Below are 18,934 nucleotides of genomic sequence, written 5' to 3'. Positions count from 1 at the left end.
AAATCCTCGTAATTGGGTTGGTATATTATGGAGTATACATTATATGTATTTTTACTTATTTTACCTATATTAATATATTTTCTTTTGAAAATACATAATCATGATATGCTCTAAAAGAAAAAATCAGCTGTAACCTGCGTCGAGTTACTATCGTCATTGAGTATTTCAGTGTAATGTATTAAATTTGAATTTTTAAAAATTAGATATTTTGTTCTATTTCTATACACACACACACACACACACATACACTTATATAGTATATATATATATATATAATTCAACTTAAAAATTTGGAACTACAAAATATATTTAGCATTTGGTATATTATTATGCCATTTTGGTGTAATTTCTTGACTAATGATGAGAAAAAAACAATTAATCGGATGTTACTCTAAATACCTACTACTCCTAGGTCACTTTGTACTGTTGAAAATTAAACATATTTTATTTATTTACTTAGGTTAACTTATTAATAGTGAATTAGTGGAACTAATGGACTTTTTAATGTCAAACTAGGATTTCTGCTAATGTTATTGTTGAGAGGTATAAAATGCAAGGCTTGAAACCGGTAATGAATACCGATTAAAACCGTTAAAAATCGATATCGAAATCGAAACTGAGCACGAAAACGAAAAATATCAATACCGATATCCAAAACTAAAACCGAAATCGAAACTTCAAAAAATAAATACCGTTATTCGAAACCGAAATCGGAATTTGGAAAAAATTTCAGTTTCAAGCCTTGAGAAACTGATGTTTTGGGTGAGATAGTAATCTCCCATTGAAATCTGTAGAATATTGTAAATAGTTATCTACCTATATTATTATGATCCCTAATGAAATTCAAAAATAGTGCATTCAACATTCAAGTACCCTACAATTCCACGACAATACAACAATAGGTATATATATATATGTATATTGTATACATACACCTAATATGCATAAAAAGATTAAAAACAAGTTCCAATCGCTTTTGACGTTTATGATGTAAATTTACAGCTGTTGGCAGTTGGCGTAATAGTATAGGAGTCGGTTCAACAACTTAAAAACGATTATTTATAGGTAGGTATAGTGGTTTTTAGTGCGTCAATACGTTTTGTATGACGTAAGTAGAGAATACAGAGTATTTCAACGCCTAAAAAATTATACCCGGTAGTTATAGGTATAGTTATATCTGTCGCCCAAATGGTGTTGACCTTCGTTATTGGTATAATTTTAGTCGATTAAATATTATCTTATTATATTGAATAATAATATGAATTAAATAAACAATTAAATAACAAAAAACGTAGATAGCCATCAATATACATTTATATACCTATTAATAATATCATAATTCTACCAAAACTGTATTATATGACGTATATATGTGGTAATATAATAATTAATATAACTATATATTATTATATATTTGGAATTCTGTGCTATTCTCAATTATTATGGTAGAAAATTAGTACAAGTTGGTATATTAAATACTTATAGTCGTTATAGATACCTAGTCAAATGTAAAATTCTCAGAACTTACCAAAATAATTGGGAAAACAGTAATATCTACCATTTGTCATCACAATTTATTTTGTTATGATTCAAAAATGAATAACTGTAGATAGTTGTTATAAGTACCTACCTACTTAGAATTTTTATCAAATATTTAAAATAACCGGCATGATTTAACTAAACATGATATTATTTCAAAATATTTTAGAAAATTCTGTGGTATTAGGTATACCTACACTTGTTTTATTTTCTATTGGTTTTTTCGATTTATGATTGTAAAATATTCGCTTGTGATTTGCCAGTCAACTGTCATAAAGCTTGATATTTTAATTCAAAGTTCCTCATAAGTCATAAGTTATTATCTCAAATTAAAAATTAATTAAATTATATATACCTAGTCATTGAATATCTACGAAATACAATTCCTATAATACTATACAAAGTTGAAAGTATGCGTATTTTATAATATTAATTTGATTAGAGTGATTCACTTTATTATTAATATTATTATCTATTCAACATTAAAGTATTACATTAGGTTAAATTGCTAAATATATTTTGGTAAAAAACATTGCATTTGAGTATGTTGAACCTATTTTGTATAAAATATACTTTATCGAATAATTTTTTTTTTTATTACAACACAAAATAACTGAAATCGTTGTTCTAAGCTTTATAAGTAAATTCTTCCAAATTTGAACTTTCAATAACAATATATATAAAAAAATGTATTATTTATGTATCATATAATATATTATTTAGATTATTTGATTATAGATTGAAGCCTTGAAGGATTGAACCATTGAACTACTTATGTTGATCCTTGACCCTTGAAATATTTTTAACTATAAAATAAATCTTGTCGATGTTGATGATTTTTAATATTTTTAAACTGATATTATAATAACGTGTAATGAGATATCTATCAAACTTTTATAAAATAATTATTATCGTTTTACGTTCATTCCATTTAAGAGGACGTCTAACCCGCATGTGTTGTCTCCGTCTTACACACGTACGACCGAGCAAATTATCGTTTGCTAATTTCAATAGGGTATTATCAGTTTTGATATTAGAGTGAATCCACCTAGTATCAAACTTTTAGGTAGCAACATTATCTGTGTTCTCTCGTTGGTTTTTTACGATATTTTAATTTTTAAGTGAGTATGAACATTTTAAAATATTCATAATTTACATACCCATAACTCACTTAAAAATTAAAATATTGTAAAAAACCCACGAGAGAACACAGATAATGTTGCTAGGTACCTAAAAGTTTGATAATAGGTGGATTCACTCTAATATTAAAATTGACAATACCTTATTGAAACTAGCGAACGAACATTTCCTATGTCGTACGTGTATAAGACGGAGACAACACATGCAGGTGCGATGTCCTCTTAAGACGTCATCGGCTAAATAATATATTTTGCACCATATGTCGTATGTCAAACTATCGCAAAAAATGTAAAACACTTTTTGCGGTTAAAAACAGTTTTAATTTTTATAACATATTTACATTCATAACTTTGCATTAAAACTGTGCTTCTTTCATCACATATTTCTGTTTATAGTAGCCAGTTTTTTGCGTACTTTGTTTTAACTGTTTTGTTATAAGTGCGTCCTTTGATTGGTGTCATTTTTGTGTCAGTTCGCCCAAAACTCTCCTCACAAGGACAATTACTGTGGTTTCCCCATACTTATACTTGGCCGCCGTAAATACGTAAGTTTTATTTATATTATTATCTGCTCGACGAACACACGGACTGCATTATCGCGCCGCCCGGTAATTACTTTTGCCGATTCGAGATACGACCCGTTCACTCTCATCGTATACACTGTGTGCGCAGAAACTTCTCTTATACAGCGTGTCGTAGTGCACGCCAGTTGTCCCTCAACATAAACTTCGTTCTTTTTCTACTTCTACTTGTCCACTTCAAACTATGTCTAGGCCTTCACCACCTACTACCCGTTCGGGTTCTACAACTTCCACTACTTCTAAGAAATGCACTTCGAACAATGACATCTTAAAAGCTATTGAACATATCCAATCATCTCAAGATAAATTGTTGGCTGGCCATAAATCCTTAGGTTCAGACCTTAAAACGAATATCAATAATCTCACTTCGCGATTTGATTCGCTCTCGCTCGAAATTTCTGAGCTCCGTACTAAAGTTGACCTCCTTAAATCCTTGTTCTACCTCCAGAGTCAAAGACTTCAAATCTATCAACCGTCCCATCCACCCAAATTTCAGATGTCTTACAAGAATTTACCGAGCGGGATCGATGCAAACTCAATGTCATTATGTATGGTCTACCTGAATCCACGTCGAGTGATCTCCCTACTAAAATCAACGCCGATAAGGTCTCGGCACGCGATATATTTTCTAAACTCTCTACCGATTCAAACACTGATTTCAAATCGTTCCGACTTGGTAAACCAATCTCAACTTCAACTCGGCCTCTAAAAGTTATTTTTGGCTCCTGTGAAGCTGCTTCTGCTGTTCTAACGTCTGACAAAATTTTTCTTGAACGTCAACAACTTCGTACCTGTCACCTTGAGTTAGATCGTCGAGTTGCTGCAGGTGAAAATAACCTAACCATCACGTTCAAAAACGGTTCTCCGTGCATAATTTCCCGTTCAAAAACGACATCCGAGTTCAACATCGTCCTCAACAATAAACAACGCCAACACCCCCTTTACATGCAACATCAATGGATTCTACCAGAATTGTCACGGCCTTCGTACTAAACTTGTAAATTTTAATTGTAATACTTCATGTTTTAACTATTTCTTTATTGCTCTTACGGAAACTTGGCTCTCTAATAGTTTTTACTCTTCTGAGCTTGGTCTCGATAATTACAATATTTATAGATGCGACAGGTCTCCACAAACCAGCTCCTGTAACCGCGGTGGTGGTGTGTTAGTAGCTGTTAGTGAAGACATAGATTCTTCCCCCTTATTATACCTTATAACAATGTTGAGCAACTATTTGTCCGCTTCTCTTATAACTCCTTAAATATTATAATTTGCAGTTTTTATATACCACCTTCGTCGCCCATTGAGCTTTATACTACTCATCTAAATACAATTGATTTTATTATTCAAAACTACCTAAACCATAGTTTTATCCTCACTGGTGATTATAATCTTCCATTTATTTCATAGTCAAATGATGCGCATGGCGTATGTTTCCTATCGCAAACAATCTCTGAATATACTGCCATTTCTGAAAAACTCGCCATTCGCGGATTCTTCCAACATAACTACATATTAAATTCTTACCACTCTCTTCTCGATCTCATATTCTCTTACCTTAACTCCATAACTGTTAAACATGCTCTTGACCCTGCATGCCGTGCCTGCCGACACGTACCATCCACCTCTCTCACTCTCTATAAATCTCCCCATTTATGCTCCTCAATCTGTTTCCCTCAAATCCTTTTTTAACTTTAGTAAGGCTGATTATATGCAGATCACTAATTTCTTTAACCATTTCAAATGGAAAAGTACATTTCTGTCATACTCCCCTGATGATTTCATGTCTGTCTTCCTTGATGCCCTCCATTATTCAATTTTAACTTTTGTTCCTAAAATCTCTTTTCGCCCCTCTACTTTCCCGTCTTGGTACACTAAGGAGTTCAAAGAACTAGTGTTTGCTAAGTCTCGCGCTCACGCCAAATTTAAGTCATCCCAGCTATTATCAGATTACAAGTATTTTTCACTTCTTCGCGCTAAATTTAAATTCATCTCCAAACAATGCTACTACAATTTTGTCTCACGTACCGAGTCCTCCCTATTACACAAACCACAATACTTTTGGAGTTTTATTAGAAAAAACCGCTCTTCTCAACCTATACCTTCATGTGTTTCACTACATGGTAAACAAAGTACATCTCTTTCCGATACTGCTAACCTTTTTGCTGCATATTTTTCCTCCGTGTTCACCCAGCCTTCACCGACTCCATCCCAAACATTACATCCTATCTGCCTCTTTCCGCTCCCGTCTAATGCCTATTTTTCGATCAGTGACGTCTACAAATGCTTATGTTCCCATCGCAATATTAAGTCTGTTGGTCCTGATGGTATCCAGGGTGATTTCTTATACAGACTTCGATCTGTTCTTGCAGAACCGTTATGGTTATTGTTTAGGCGTTCTATCGACTTGGGTATTTTTCCGTCTGCACTTAAACTTGGCTCTATTAGACCCATACTTAAGTCTGGTGATTCAACTGATGTTTCGAACTATCGTCCCATAACTATCCTCCCTCATTTATCCAAAATATTTGAAATGCTTGTTCTTAATTCGATTCGTTCTCCCTTGAATCATATCCTAATTGATGAGCAGCATGGCTTCCGTCCTGGTAGATCAACTATTACTTGTAACCTTAGTCTACATTCATATATATATGATTCTTTTCGCAATAACTGCCAAGTAGATGTAATCTACACAGATTTCTCCAAGGCTTTCGATTGTGTTGATCATAATTCATAATCATCTTATGTCGACTCTAGACTCTATAGGAATCGGCGAACCACTACTTTCCTGGTTTCTCTCATACATTACAAATAGGATCCAATAGGTAACTGTTGATTCCACCTCTTCGGACCACTTTACCCCCTCCTCAGGTGTTTCACAAGGTGCTGTTCTTTCTCCACTTCTGTTTGCCCTATCCGTAAGCTCAGCTGACTCCGTCCTCCAGCATGCCAAACTTCTTATCTTTGCTGATGATATGAAAATCTTTTTCCGTATAAAATCCATCTCTGACTGTCGCCTTCTTAAAAACGACCTTCAGCGATTAGTTGCGTGGGGTGAATCTTTGGGGCTAGCTCTTAATATAGCTAAATGTTCAGTAATAACTTTTTGTCGTATTAATGCTGTAATCGAGCATATTTACTCCATAAACAATACCGCCTTAACAACCTGTAATAATTATGTAAAGCATTTAGGATTTACTCTCACACGGAACCTGTGCCCTAATATGCATATTCAGATAATATGTTGTAAAGCTCTTAAACTGCTAGGTTTCATAAACCGTGTCTCTTCAGACTTCCACTTGCTCTCCCCTCTAAAAACTCTTTTCTGCTCCCTAGTCCGTCTCATCCTTGAGTATGGTTCCGTCCTCTGGGACCCGTCCACCGCTTCCACACGTAGCATGATGGAAAGGGTTCAAAGAAAATTCCTCCGCCAAGCTACTTACAAACTAAAGATAGTCTGTCCACCTCACGATTACACGCCAATCCAACGCTTCTTTTCCTTAGAAAGCCTCGCCGATCGTCGTCATTCAGCTAACTTGACATTTCTCTTCAATCTTCTTTCATCTAAAATTGACAGTCCTGAATCACTATCCCATGTCTCATTTAATATCCGCTCCCGCCGTACACGATCATCTGTTCCATTTCATATACCTTTCTCTTCCTCAAACTACTATCTTAACTCACCGATCATCTGTCTTATGCGCCAACGCTTACCCTTCATTCCCTCTCCAAAATTGAGCCTCGTTTCCATAAAGAAACCGGAGATGTCGAACTTTGGTTTAGAACATTTTTATTAGATGGAGATATCTGGTTGTTGCACCCACGCCTTCAATTATAATTTTAGATATTTTTATGAAGGATTAAAAAATTAGCAGTGTAATGTTTATTGACAATAATTATTGTCCTTACATACACATTATACCCATTTATTTTTATCATAAACCTGTTTATTTATAGATCAACAATTTTAATTCTTTTATCTTTTATGTACCTATTGTAAAATAAAATGTCAGGTTAAGGAAAAGTCAAATATAAATATTTTTTCTGAAGAGTACAATATTTAGACCGAAGTATAATGTCTTTTTCAGTAAATTATTGGCCAACAATTAGTATTTCCATTTCATCTGACTGTATATCATTGAAATAGCTTCTGTGTTCATTTGATGGTTTTCGATCGGCTCTAATAATCACTTTGAAGTCAGCTGAATTCGGTAGTAATGTTTCAATATATTTTAAAAATTCTTCCTTCATGCTTAGTAATAGTGAACCAACTGCACGATATACCTGACATTGAATTTTAAATGTAGGCATGACATTTTCGTGTCTTATTTCAGTTACACCATAAGACGTAATTTAAAAGGCTGAATTATACTTCCGTATATTGTCAAGAAAAACTTTAAAGTGTTTATGTGTGTTATTGTTAATTAAACTAAGTATTTTCAATACTTCTTATGGATAAGCGATTTCGTTTTTTCCTCCAGAACAGCAAAAACCGGGTGCTTTAAGAGGCCATTTCACTGCCAGGAAAAACTTACAAATTGTAGTCATACTGTCAATAAAAACCATGGGAATCATCCTCATATTTGATTGAAGCGTCGTATCTAAATTCAAACATTTCTTTACATCACCCTGAAGACTGTAGTGAATTGTTGGTTTCCCAATTGGAATTTGTATCATTTTCTCTGATAGAACACAATCTCTTTACTTCTCAAGTATAGAAGCCGATAATTGGTTTTCTTTTGGGAATTTAAATAGTGTCAATTGTTTTAACCTAATGAATCACAATAATTTTTTATGAATATTGCAAAAACGCGAAATGAATAATGCGAAAGCAATAATAAATAGTTATGAATAATTCACAGCCTTAAATTAAAACCAATAACAATTAACAACGTTACAAAAAACAACCTTTAGTAAATTTTTTGGGGGAAAGATAGTGACACAATTGTATTTCATTTTAGTTATTAATTTTATTAATATTTTAATTAATAATTAACTTTATTGGATTAAATTTATGCCTATGACACTCACAAAATATGTAGCTTAGTTCTATGGCATGAGGTTTGGAGTTCATTAATTTTTTTTTCCAATTAAAAATAGAAGCTGGCCCAAAAAGAAAGCATCCATAATCGAGTTTGGAGCTTATAATAAACATATATATAGATAATAGATTTGAAGGGTGAGAACCCCACCAACTACTTGTTACAGATCCAAGGAAGTTGGACCACCGAAAAACAAAAGCCGTGAGTGATAAAATATGTGGTACCCAGGGCAATTTGGGGTCGAGAGTGATGCCTAAATAGGTAATGCAAGGTACAAAGGGGATGACTTAATTATTAATACATGTGCTAAAATTGTTTAAATATCTACATCGAGTGAAAATGACAGATTTACATTTTTCAGGGGCACATCGAAAGACGCTTTGATTAGAATAATACTTTGATCTATACAACTATACTATACAAACTAGCAGATTGTTTAATTGGATCCAATGTATTTGATTTTTCTCCTTTGCTTAAAATTCTATTGATGTTATTAATATAACTGTAGGTTAAAAGTTTACAAGCAGTTATAAGGAACATATTACTTAAATCATGATTTGAACATTTAAAATTTTCAATAGGAGCACATTTTGAAATTAATGAGAGAAACTCATTAAAACCATTATTTTTAAATACAAATTTATGAAAATTTTAATTAAAAAGCTGTATAATGAAACTATATAAATCTATGGTATCTTGGTCAGGATATAATAAATTACAATCTATGTATTGGCGAGCTTGAATAATGAAATTCTCCTTTAGGATTTTCGATGTTGAGAATTTTGAAATGCTAACTGTACAATTTTTTTAAATTTTTTTTATAATCCAGCCGCTGACGTATGCTCTACTGCCAGAGTTAATTAAACTTCCAGTTTGTTCTAATGTAGAGAATGTAGTCAAAGCATCATTTTGAGCAGAGAAATTTTCTTTATCTTCATTTTCTTCATTTAAGGGGATTTCATTGAATAAAAAAGCTTTCAAGTTGTCCAAAATGCCATCACTATCATCGACTTCACAATTTGCACCAACAGAATGAGTAGAGTAAAATTATTGATCACTAGAGATTTAAATGAAGAAATAAAATTTGCAGCTGTTGGGTTGATGTTTCTTAATCCGTGACTTCTAATTGATCCAAAAAAAATTTCTATGGGGTCTTGATTGAAATTTTTAGAAGAATGTATTTGAAACCTGCCTTTAGATGTCGCTTACAAATTAGCTGAAGTCCTTGAATGGTAGTTATCCAGTTGGCAATTGATGGAATTTTTTTGTTGCTTCATATTTCATACTTCGTAGAACGTCTAAAGCTTTTATCCAAAATACCAGTGAGGAGAGGTCAATGTGACTGCGCTACGAAGATCCTTGCCAGGTGTTGGTTTTATGACATTTCCATTTGCACTACCAAACAGGTTGTCAACAAATAAGCACAACTGACCAGTGTCTGTAGCTTCACGATCAATACCTGTAAAAAATAAAAGCAATTTAGATGTACAATAAAATTAACAAAAAAAAGGTCTGTTAAGATTTTGTAATATTTTGTTATTAACTCACTCGGTTTGCACAACAGCAATCCTCTTCATTATTGCACCGACTCGTTGACTAAATACCTGCGCAGCATGTGACACTTTCATTTTCTTAATTTTTTCTTCATATACATGAGTATCAGTAAGTTTGGGTACTAAACGATCTCCTTCTGTGCTCTGATCTTTATCAAACTCATAAAACTGAGTTATGTGCTTCCAAGAAGCCTGTTTTTTGGCTGTTGTCGTAAACAAAATTTAGATCTTTTGTTATAAGGTTGTTTCTAAGACCTTTCAAAAGATTTGGAACATCAAATAGAGGAATGATTTCCTTATCATTTATTTCAAAACCAAAAAGACGGTTTTCTTTTTCTTTCTTCGTATATTTAGTGTTTGTTTCTTGACGTAATCTATTTACGCAGCCACATTAGTAGGTGCTTAGTCACATACAGTAAATATGACGGTAATACCAGTTGATTGTAAAGCTTCTATCACTTCTTTGATAATGTTGGCAAACTTTGGACCATTCGTGTTGCTGGTAGTGAGGTAAAATGCGACTGACTGTTTAAATTTTTTTCTGATACCTCGAACCATGCACACAAGTGCTTTATCTTCTGGGGTTGTATCCGCATTTGGGATTCAATAAAATTCTGTGTAAACGGATTTAGTCCATTTAAAGAGTTTGCATTTGAGTTTATGTATGTATCGGCAATTTTAATTCTCTGTTTATCATCTGAATATTGTTTCTTTAGTATTAAATTTTGACGTTTGTACACTCTCACAGAATTGTATAAAAGAGCTTTGCGAAGTGTCAACTGTGCTCTTCATTGAATGTTAATGTCTTTTAATAAGCTTTAACGGTTTTTTTCATGTTAAACAATATCCTTGGCAGCAAAGGAGTACTTTCATTTTGGTCCACACCTTGAAAATGATAAAAAGTTAATAATTAATAATGTTTTATTAGAATATATAATTAACTGTCTGCTTCTACCAGTATTAACATTTAAGAAAGTAGGAATTGTAACATTAATTGGGAAACAAATGACTTTTTATCACAAAATATCATATTATTACTTTCAGTAGAATATTAACAAGATTTAAAATTTGAAATTATATTATGTTCAATTTCACTATACCTACTATTACTTTGTATGAATAGAACAAGTTTTTGAAAGAAAAAAATAATTTGTCTCCCCAAATAAATAATCAAGACATTATGTTATACTTGATTGCAGTTATATAAACTCAATTTCAATTCTTAACAAATATACAAAAAAAGGTTATAGTTACTTTCTTTTACACTGATGATGTCCATGACAGAAGAAACTGTAGATACATTCATCATACATACTAGAGGCGCAAACTATTCAAATTATGGGGGGCAAAACAAAAGTATTCAAGTAATAAGTAAATAATAATATTAAAATGTATCAAATAAAAATTTAATATAATATAAGTGTATTGATGTATGCTTATTGTATTGTAATGTCTGAAAATTGACCATCGAGTATCAATCAATTGACCACCTACCTACCAAATTAAGGGGGCAGTTGCCCCCCTGCACCCCTAGATTTGCGCCTCTGTACATACTGCATTTGCTGAGTCACTCTCATTGTCGACGTTGAACATCTCAATCATACCTGAAAGTTGAAACGTAATATTAATAAGTAAAGTGAAATGAACAAGCAATTTATAAATCAAACATCCATTAATACATTAATAAACACATACAATAACTACAGTTTCAAGCAATTTTTTTAGACATGCTTCTTTATTTAACAAAAAACAGATACTCATCATAAACATCACAATTTAGGTTGCTAGTACATAATACGTATTTCTGAGACTACAATTTAACTTAGCAAACGAAAAACTACATCATACAATATTTATATTTGAGATCAAAAACAAACCAATTATTGACATCAGCGTACGAAGATCTTATATTTGGATATCAAATTTTCTAAATTAACTAATACAAATCAACCAATTAAAATTGAAATCAAAGATTGGTTAATTTACAAGTAGTTGATTTCATACAGAATAGATGTTGTTTACAATATATTATGTGACCCACTAACAACATATATAATTTCTATGAAAAAAAACAAGTATATTTTAAGTTATTAAATGATATAATAATATATATAAAATAAAAAATAAAAAAAAAGTGTCTTTACCTGGTAAATTTAATATTGGCATAGCATTTTTATTCAGCCTATGTAATCCCAAACTTTTATAACATGGTTCAAAATTTTTGTCACACATGACATAAGATTTATAAACATCATCAACAGTCTTGTTCAATAACTTATTGTTTCCAGACCTCTGTAACCCAAACGTTAAATTAAAATTAAACGATGCCGTCGTGTTACTTTATCAGTGTACGTGGAGTTACAATTTATAACATCACACACAGTAGAAGGCATTTTAATTAAAACAAATATTTATTATTAATTTATACAAACAAATAATAAATCAATGCACAGAATACAAACAATACACGCGATATTTCAATAAGTTCAAAGAACAACCAGACCTGATATTTTTAGCACACAGCACAAACGACGAACGCAAAGTGATAAATTTGTCACCGTTAAAAAAATTCAAAAGCCTCTAGAATATTTTAATTTGAGGTTATGTTTACTATTATCAGTAATACCTACGTCTGGGAGTCTTAGGTTTTTTGGTATGTTGGCAATGCGCTTGACTGAACGCCATCACTAGCGCTCCCAGAGTTTATCTCACAGACTGTCATCAGAGTGTACCAGTTCCGTCGTATGGGAGTTACACCCCCCTGACCATGACCCTTGTTTAACCGTATTACGAAAAAGTTATATCATGTTGGCAGGATTGGCTTGTTTGCCATTCACTATGACACGTATGCTACCATCCCCCTCCCAAGCCACAGAATACCGTGGCCAAGATGACAATCGACAATTCATACGGTGTCATACCTCTGCCACGACTCGACGACTCGGTCACCAGTTGAACACCACATGAAGAATTACGCCGGTCGATCGTCATCAAGAACCGCCATGACAGTGAGTACCTATCCAATAAACAGTATAAACTAGATTTATCATTATTATTATACTTATTAAGTGTATAAGTCACAAGTCATTTCAATTAAAAATTATTTAAAAATTAAAATTTATCTATTTTTTTTCTTTAAAAATACTTTTATACTATCAATAACTCCAAGGTTTTTGGTAATAACGAAGACCACGTGCGAATGAGCATAATTTACACATTGTACAGTAGGAAAATATAATGACACAATTTTTTTAATTTAACATAAGGTATATATTTAGATATTTTTTCCTACCCATACGAATACATAAACGAGTTAACTATAACAGGTATTTTATAAGACTTAAATGCGCACACCAGGATGTTCAATAGGCACTTTTTACGTATCATTGGTAATACATCAGCCCACACTACGAGGGCAATGAATCGACATGCATGTTAAAACAATGTTACGTATAAACGGACGATGATAAAATAATGAATTTATCAAGATTGGGGGATTTTTATAAACCACGAGGTTATGACCTCTTTATAAAAATCGTTAATCATCTAAATATTACGGAGCTCTATGGCATAATCCATGGTTATGAAATTCCATAAGAACTGTGGGAACTGTATTTTAGATTTTAAACAGTTGGTTGTTGTCATATTAAATTATTCAAAAATGGAGTTTAATGAATTAGGAATCCATAATTTCTTTATTCATTAGTTTGGAAGGTTAGGTATTAGGTAAGGTTTAATTTTTAATTAAATTATATCAACATTTGAATAACCACATTCAACCAGAAACATCAAATCAAAAATATTGTTTTGTCTGAGAAAAAATCATCATTAAATATGCTTGATTGTTTTCAATTAAAAAATAATTATTGTTCAGTATAATGTCTGAAGGAATAGTCGTTGGTACAATATAGTACCACGTTACTCAACAATCTGGACAATCGAAATAGAAATGAGAAAAAAAATAATTTCCTACCATCTAATCGACGCGCATTTGTTTTATTTAATATTTTTGTCGATTAGTAATTCAAATTTGTTTGAAAAACACTATATTATTATATAATCATTATTATTGTTATAACAAATTAAAATTTTTTTTCTATTACAAGGTATTCGTGATTGCCGTTTGCATATGTGCCGCCCTCGCCAGCCGTCCAGAAGTGGCCAAATCGGAGACCATGGCCGCACCATTTCCGTTGAATTCAATAAAACAAAATTCTTCTCAGGTCGTCCCAACCCAGCAACGTAAGTAGAAACTATACCTAAACAGTTAACAATTTAACCAACCATATTAATATTATATCATGGTCACAGATCGGGCTAGAATGTTTGATTAAGATTAGACGATTTTAATATATGTTATGTGGTATACATTTTAGATGTTAGATGATATACTGAAAAAAAAAATACAAATAAAAATAGTTGTAATAATAAATTATGTCGCTTAAAACCCGTTTATAATACGAATCTAATTTGGTACCATTAATTTGTGTTCGCCACCTTTGATGACAATATGTTATTTTCCGGACTATTGTTTTAGGTATACAACAATAATTAGTCTAAACAACACAAAGACAATTCATCGTTTTATAGTTAACATTTGAATTAATATTGATTATTGGTTACCTATATGAGATATTGGTTCATTCGTTCATTTTATACAATATTTTTATCAATCCGTTCATCAAGTTTATAATTGTTTAAAAATAAAATGTATTTTACTATTTAAAAGTCATATACCTATATATTGGAATGCTATTTAATAATATTAGTTAATACTAGCCAAAGTCCTTAGAATTATATGTAGTATTAATATGTGAACTTGGAATCAAGAGTTCTATGTCAAAAAATTGTTAATTATAGTGATTCTACATTTTTTTTTTTTGCCTTGGAATCAGCTTATTCTTTCAATTACATATTTAAGAAGATAGCAAAATCAAAATAACTAAAACCCAACCCTATGTTGGATACATTTAATTTTCAAATGTACAGTTATAAAACAAAATTAACACCAATAAGTTCTATTGATATTAAAAAATAAAATAAAATTAGAGATAAAACTGGGAATTTTAGAAGTTATTTAATACTTTGAGTTCTTAACAGACATTTTTCTTCTTTTAGGTACTTAAAATTAATATTTATAATAATATTTTATAATCTACGTCTTTATTTATAGGAAGTTATTTTATTTTATTTAATATTTATTTACCAGAATAAGCAGAATTTCTATATAAAATGTTGGTATTTGCATTCATATTTTCTGTATTTGTATGATAATTTTGTTGAACACATTTCAGATTTGGATATCGCTGCATATGTTGCTAAATCAAATTATACAACACACGGGACTGCTAATGACAACACTATTCGCAGCAAAAAAATGGTTAAGTCATATAATTTGGCTTGTTATTATAGTATACCATTTGATAATACTAATAAATTTCTTCAACCTGCTTATATTGATGCTACTATATGTACTCATTTAATTGTGGCGTCTGCAGTAGTTCAAAGTAACAGTGTTTATTTCAGAAGTTCATTTGATATGCAGGTACCTAAGATTTTTATTATGTAGGTAATTAAGTAATACGTAATAAGCAGTGACGGTCAAATGGTGGGAATAAGGGAGATAGATCTAACCCCCATGAAATTTGATCAATGTTTAATATCTGATAGCCTTAAATATTGTATTTTTAATAATTACGTTATGAATGTTAAAGTTAGCCATATCCCTCTGACAAAATCATTTGACCTCCACTAATAACAATTCAAAATATCTTTTGTTTGATTTAGTTAATAATTGTATAACTAAACCTTTTTAGTTTTTTCCAATTTAATCTTACAAATTTAATTTTAATATAATATTGTTTGAATTACTGACTTGTGAGACCACATTCTATATAGCTTAAACAATTTTTAATTGAAAGCTATGATGATTAAAGAAATTAAATATGAAGTCAAGCATGTTTCTTTTGGCAATTTTTTCAATGAGTATATCTTTATATTATTCTGGATCTCCATTCCATGTCATATGGTTTAGCATATATATATAATATATATATATTATATATTATATAATACCCAATGTACAAGTATAATAAGCTGTGTTGATATGATTTTTTGAATCACTATAATTAAAATAATAAATTGTAAACTATCTTATTATGTTGACTGTTGTTGTTATTATTCTTGTATGTTAAAAAAAATAGTTAATATGTGTATAATATTTTATAAACAAAAGACAATTTTTGCTAGTGATTAAGTATAAATCAAATTTTATGTTTTCAGATTTTAAGACAGATAGTGAACTTACGCGAAAGAAACCCAAATTTAAAAGTATTACTATCTATCATACATTTCTCCAATGGTTCACCGTCAAATGAAGGTTTTCCTAGCGTTGTTGCAAATGTAGAGAACTTAAACAAGTATGTATTATATTATACATATTTTATATTGTTTAGGTACCTAGGTTTTGATAAGTTAATCTGTTTAATTGGTTTTATACTTGTTGACCAACATAAACATAGACATGTAGGTATTATATTACACAATATATTTCAAATGTGTTGTTAATTTTTAGTTGGCTATTAATAATTTTTATATTAATTAAGATAATTTTTTTTTAGATTTGTCAATAGTGTCGTGTCAGTTGTCAACGAATTTCACTTGGATGGTATTAATATTGACTGGGAATTTCCATCGTGGCCATTATTCAATTTAGAAGAAAAATATGGATTTTCTAAGTTATTAGAATTTTTACGTTACCATTTACCTGACTCTGTTTTAACCGCAGCAGTTGCTGCTCCTATTAATATTATCAAACAATCTTATGAAATCAATTCCTTAACAAAGTAAATAATGGCTATTATAGTATTATTTTTAAATAATACATCTTTCTAATGATGCGCATGTTTTTTTTTTTAGTTATCTTGACTTCATTAATGTTATGTCGTATGGTTATTATTATTACCACTGGTCTTTCCCATTAACTGGGCCAAATTCACCTTTGTTTTCTTCGCTACAAGAAACTGGGAACTTAAAGGATTTAGATGTTAACTCTTCTATATTATATTATATTTCAATGGGTGTTCCTAAAAATAAGATTTTGCTTGGCATGGCTGCATATGGACGTTCTTTTAAGTAAGTTTAAATAATTTTAATAATCTATGACTATTAAAATATTTAATTTTAGATTAATAAATGAAGAAGTTCATGATTTTTATTCACCAAGTTCTGGTCCTGGTATCGGCAAAGACGGATTTGTAACTTTTCCAGAAGTGTGCGAGTTCGTGTCACATGAATATGTTTCAACTGTTTTTGACGATGACACCCAGACGCCTTATTCATATTATAAAGATGACTGGATATCTTATGATAATCAACTAAGTTTATCAGTCAAAGCAGAATTTGTTAATACTTTAGGTTTAGGAGGTGCAATGGTATTTTCTTTAAACGCTGATGATTATAGTGCTTCAAGTATATGTTCGTCGTCAACATTTCCATTAACTAAAATAATAAAAAAAATATTAAATAATGAATTTTAATTGCATTAAATACTAAATAGTGAAAAAAATTCTAACTTTCATGAAATCAAATAAGTCACTAACATATACTACATGTACCTATGAAAAAGACAGTGTAATTTATTTTCATAAAATAATAGATTTTAACTTTTTAAGTCCCTCCCTACCTAATTACATAAGTACTGAAATAACTAATATTTCATAATATTTTGAGATTACTGTTTAATTTTTATTATAATAAACATTTTGATTGTCTTGAATTCAACTGTGTTATATACTTATTATTTATGTTATCCTATTTGGTATTTTCTATTAACGATTAAAAGAGTATAAAATAAAATTAAGTTAATTTAAGTTAGTTTTTTAGAATAAGCAAAGATAAAAAATAAAAAATAAAATCTATGTAAACATTATATGTAACAATTATTTTATAATTTTAATAATTTAAAAACATGTAAAACACTTAAGTGTTTATCTTATTATTTCAAATGTATTATCGAAGCATTGAAAAATGGATAATTTCATGAGTTGTGAAGAAGAAATTAATAATTGATTTTATAGCAATTTGTTTAAAAAATTCAATTTTAGAAATACAGCACACGATTTTCAAAACATTTTTACTCATGCTAAGCTATTTATATTTTATAGGCATAAGCAATTTTCAATTATTCCTAATTGATTTATGTTGATAAAAAAAAAATTGTTCTGTCAATTAAATGTTACAGGTACAAGGTTCTTGGTAAATTGTTGTTAGTGATGAACTGATGATAAAAAAAAATTGATTGTAAGCTCAAATACGTCTGAAGCTTAAATTTTTACAACACTAGGATAATCACTCAATTTCTGATAGAGTGATTTTTTTATAAAAACGAATGACTCTTAGATATGACCCTAGATATTTGAATTTGCATCATATGTTATTTTATCATTTTCGTTTGGTTAAAAGCAGGGACGGTGCTAGGATTTGCGGGGCCCCGGGCAAAATAAATAACAGTCACATTACATATTATTCAAACTAACTAATCTCTGAACAGTATAAAATTTCATTTAAGAACTGCGGGGCCTTAATTATAATTTTAAAATCGGGAGGCCCGGGGCAGTTGTCCCGATTTCCCCCCCCCCCTATCACGTTATCACCGTCATCACTGGTTAAAAGCATAAAGACCTAATACAAGGATCCTAATATGTTCGTACAATTATAGCAATTAAAATATAAGAATTCATTGTATTAATTTTTCAACGTTTATTTCCTTCATATTCCTTGCAGTTTTCAGTCATTTTTATTTAAAAAAATTCGATGTTTCATATCTGCCAGGCATCCCGTGACGACTAACTTGTTTCCCTCTACTAACGCAACAATACTTATGAGGAACCTTGTACTAAATTTTTGAGTTCTTCATTTAAGTGGAAGTAGTTTTATGAAAAAATAATTTTAAAAAAAGGCGGATAAGTCGTGGATGTCGCTCTACTGTACAGTAGGTTACAAGTGGGTTACTGTAATGGATGGAATTAAATTTGAATCCAATGATATTATATCATTGTATATGAAAAACGATTCTGAGC

The 18,934-nt window shown here is 30.7% G+C and overlaps 1 protein-coding gene across 1 annotated transcript; it reads left to right on the top strand.

Annotated features, from left to right (window-relative positions):
* Positions 1-2,481: 2,481 nt before the first annotated feature.
* LOC107162213 (chitinase-like protein 4) lies at positions 2,482-17,542 on the top strand. The gene is made up of 8 exons (XM_015509011.2): positions 2,482-3,223; positions 12,670-12,862; positions 13,961-14,096; positions 15,149-15,399; positions 16,137-16,273; positions 16,475-16,699; positions 16,773-16,988; positions 17,041-17,542. The coding sequence occupies exons 2-8, from the start codon at positions 12,818-12,820 to the stop codon at positions 17,390-17,392; spliced, it is 1,362 nt and encodes a 453-aa protein (XP_015364497.2). The 5' UTR covers positions 2,482-3,223; positions 12,670-12,817; the 3' UTR covers positions 17,393-17,542.
* Positions 17,543-18,934: the final 1,392 nt, after the last annotated feature.

This window comes from Diuraphis noxia, unplaced genomic scaffold (genome assembly GCF_037042655.1).
Source record: "Diuraphis noxia isolate RWA-SAM2 unplaced genomic scaffold, SU_Dnox_SAM2 contig0001, whole genome shotgun sequence".
Classification (NCBI taxonomy): Eukaryota; Metazoa; Arthropoda; class Insecta; order Hemiptera; family Aphididae; genus Diuraphis; species Diuraphis noxia.
The sequence above is the reverse complement of the archived record's forward strand: the minus strand, read 5'-3'. Positions and strand labels throughout refer to the sequence as shown.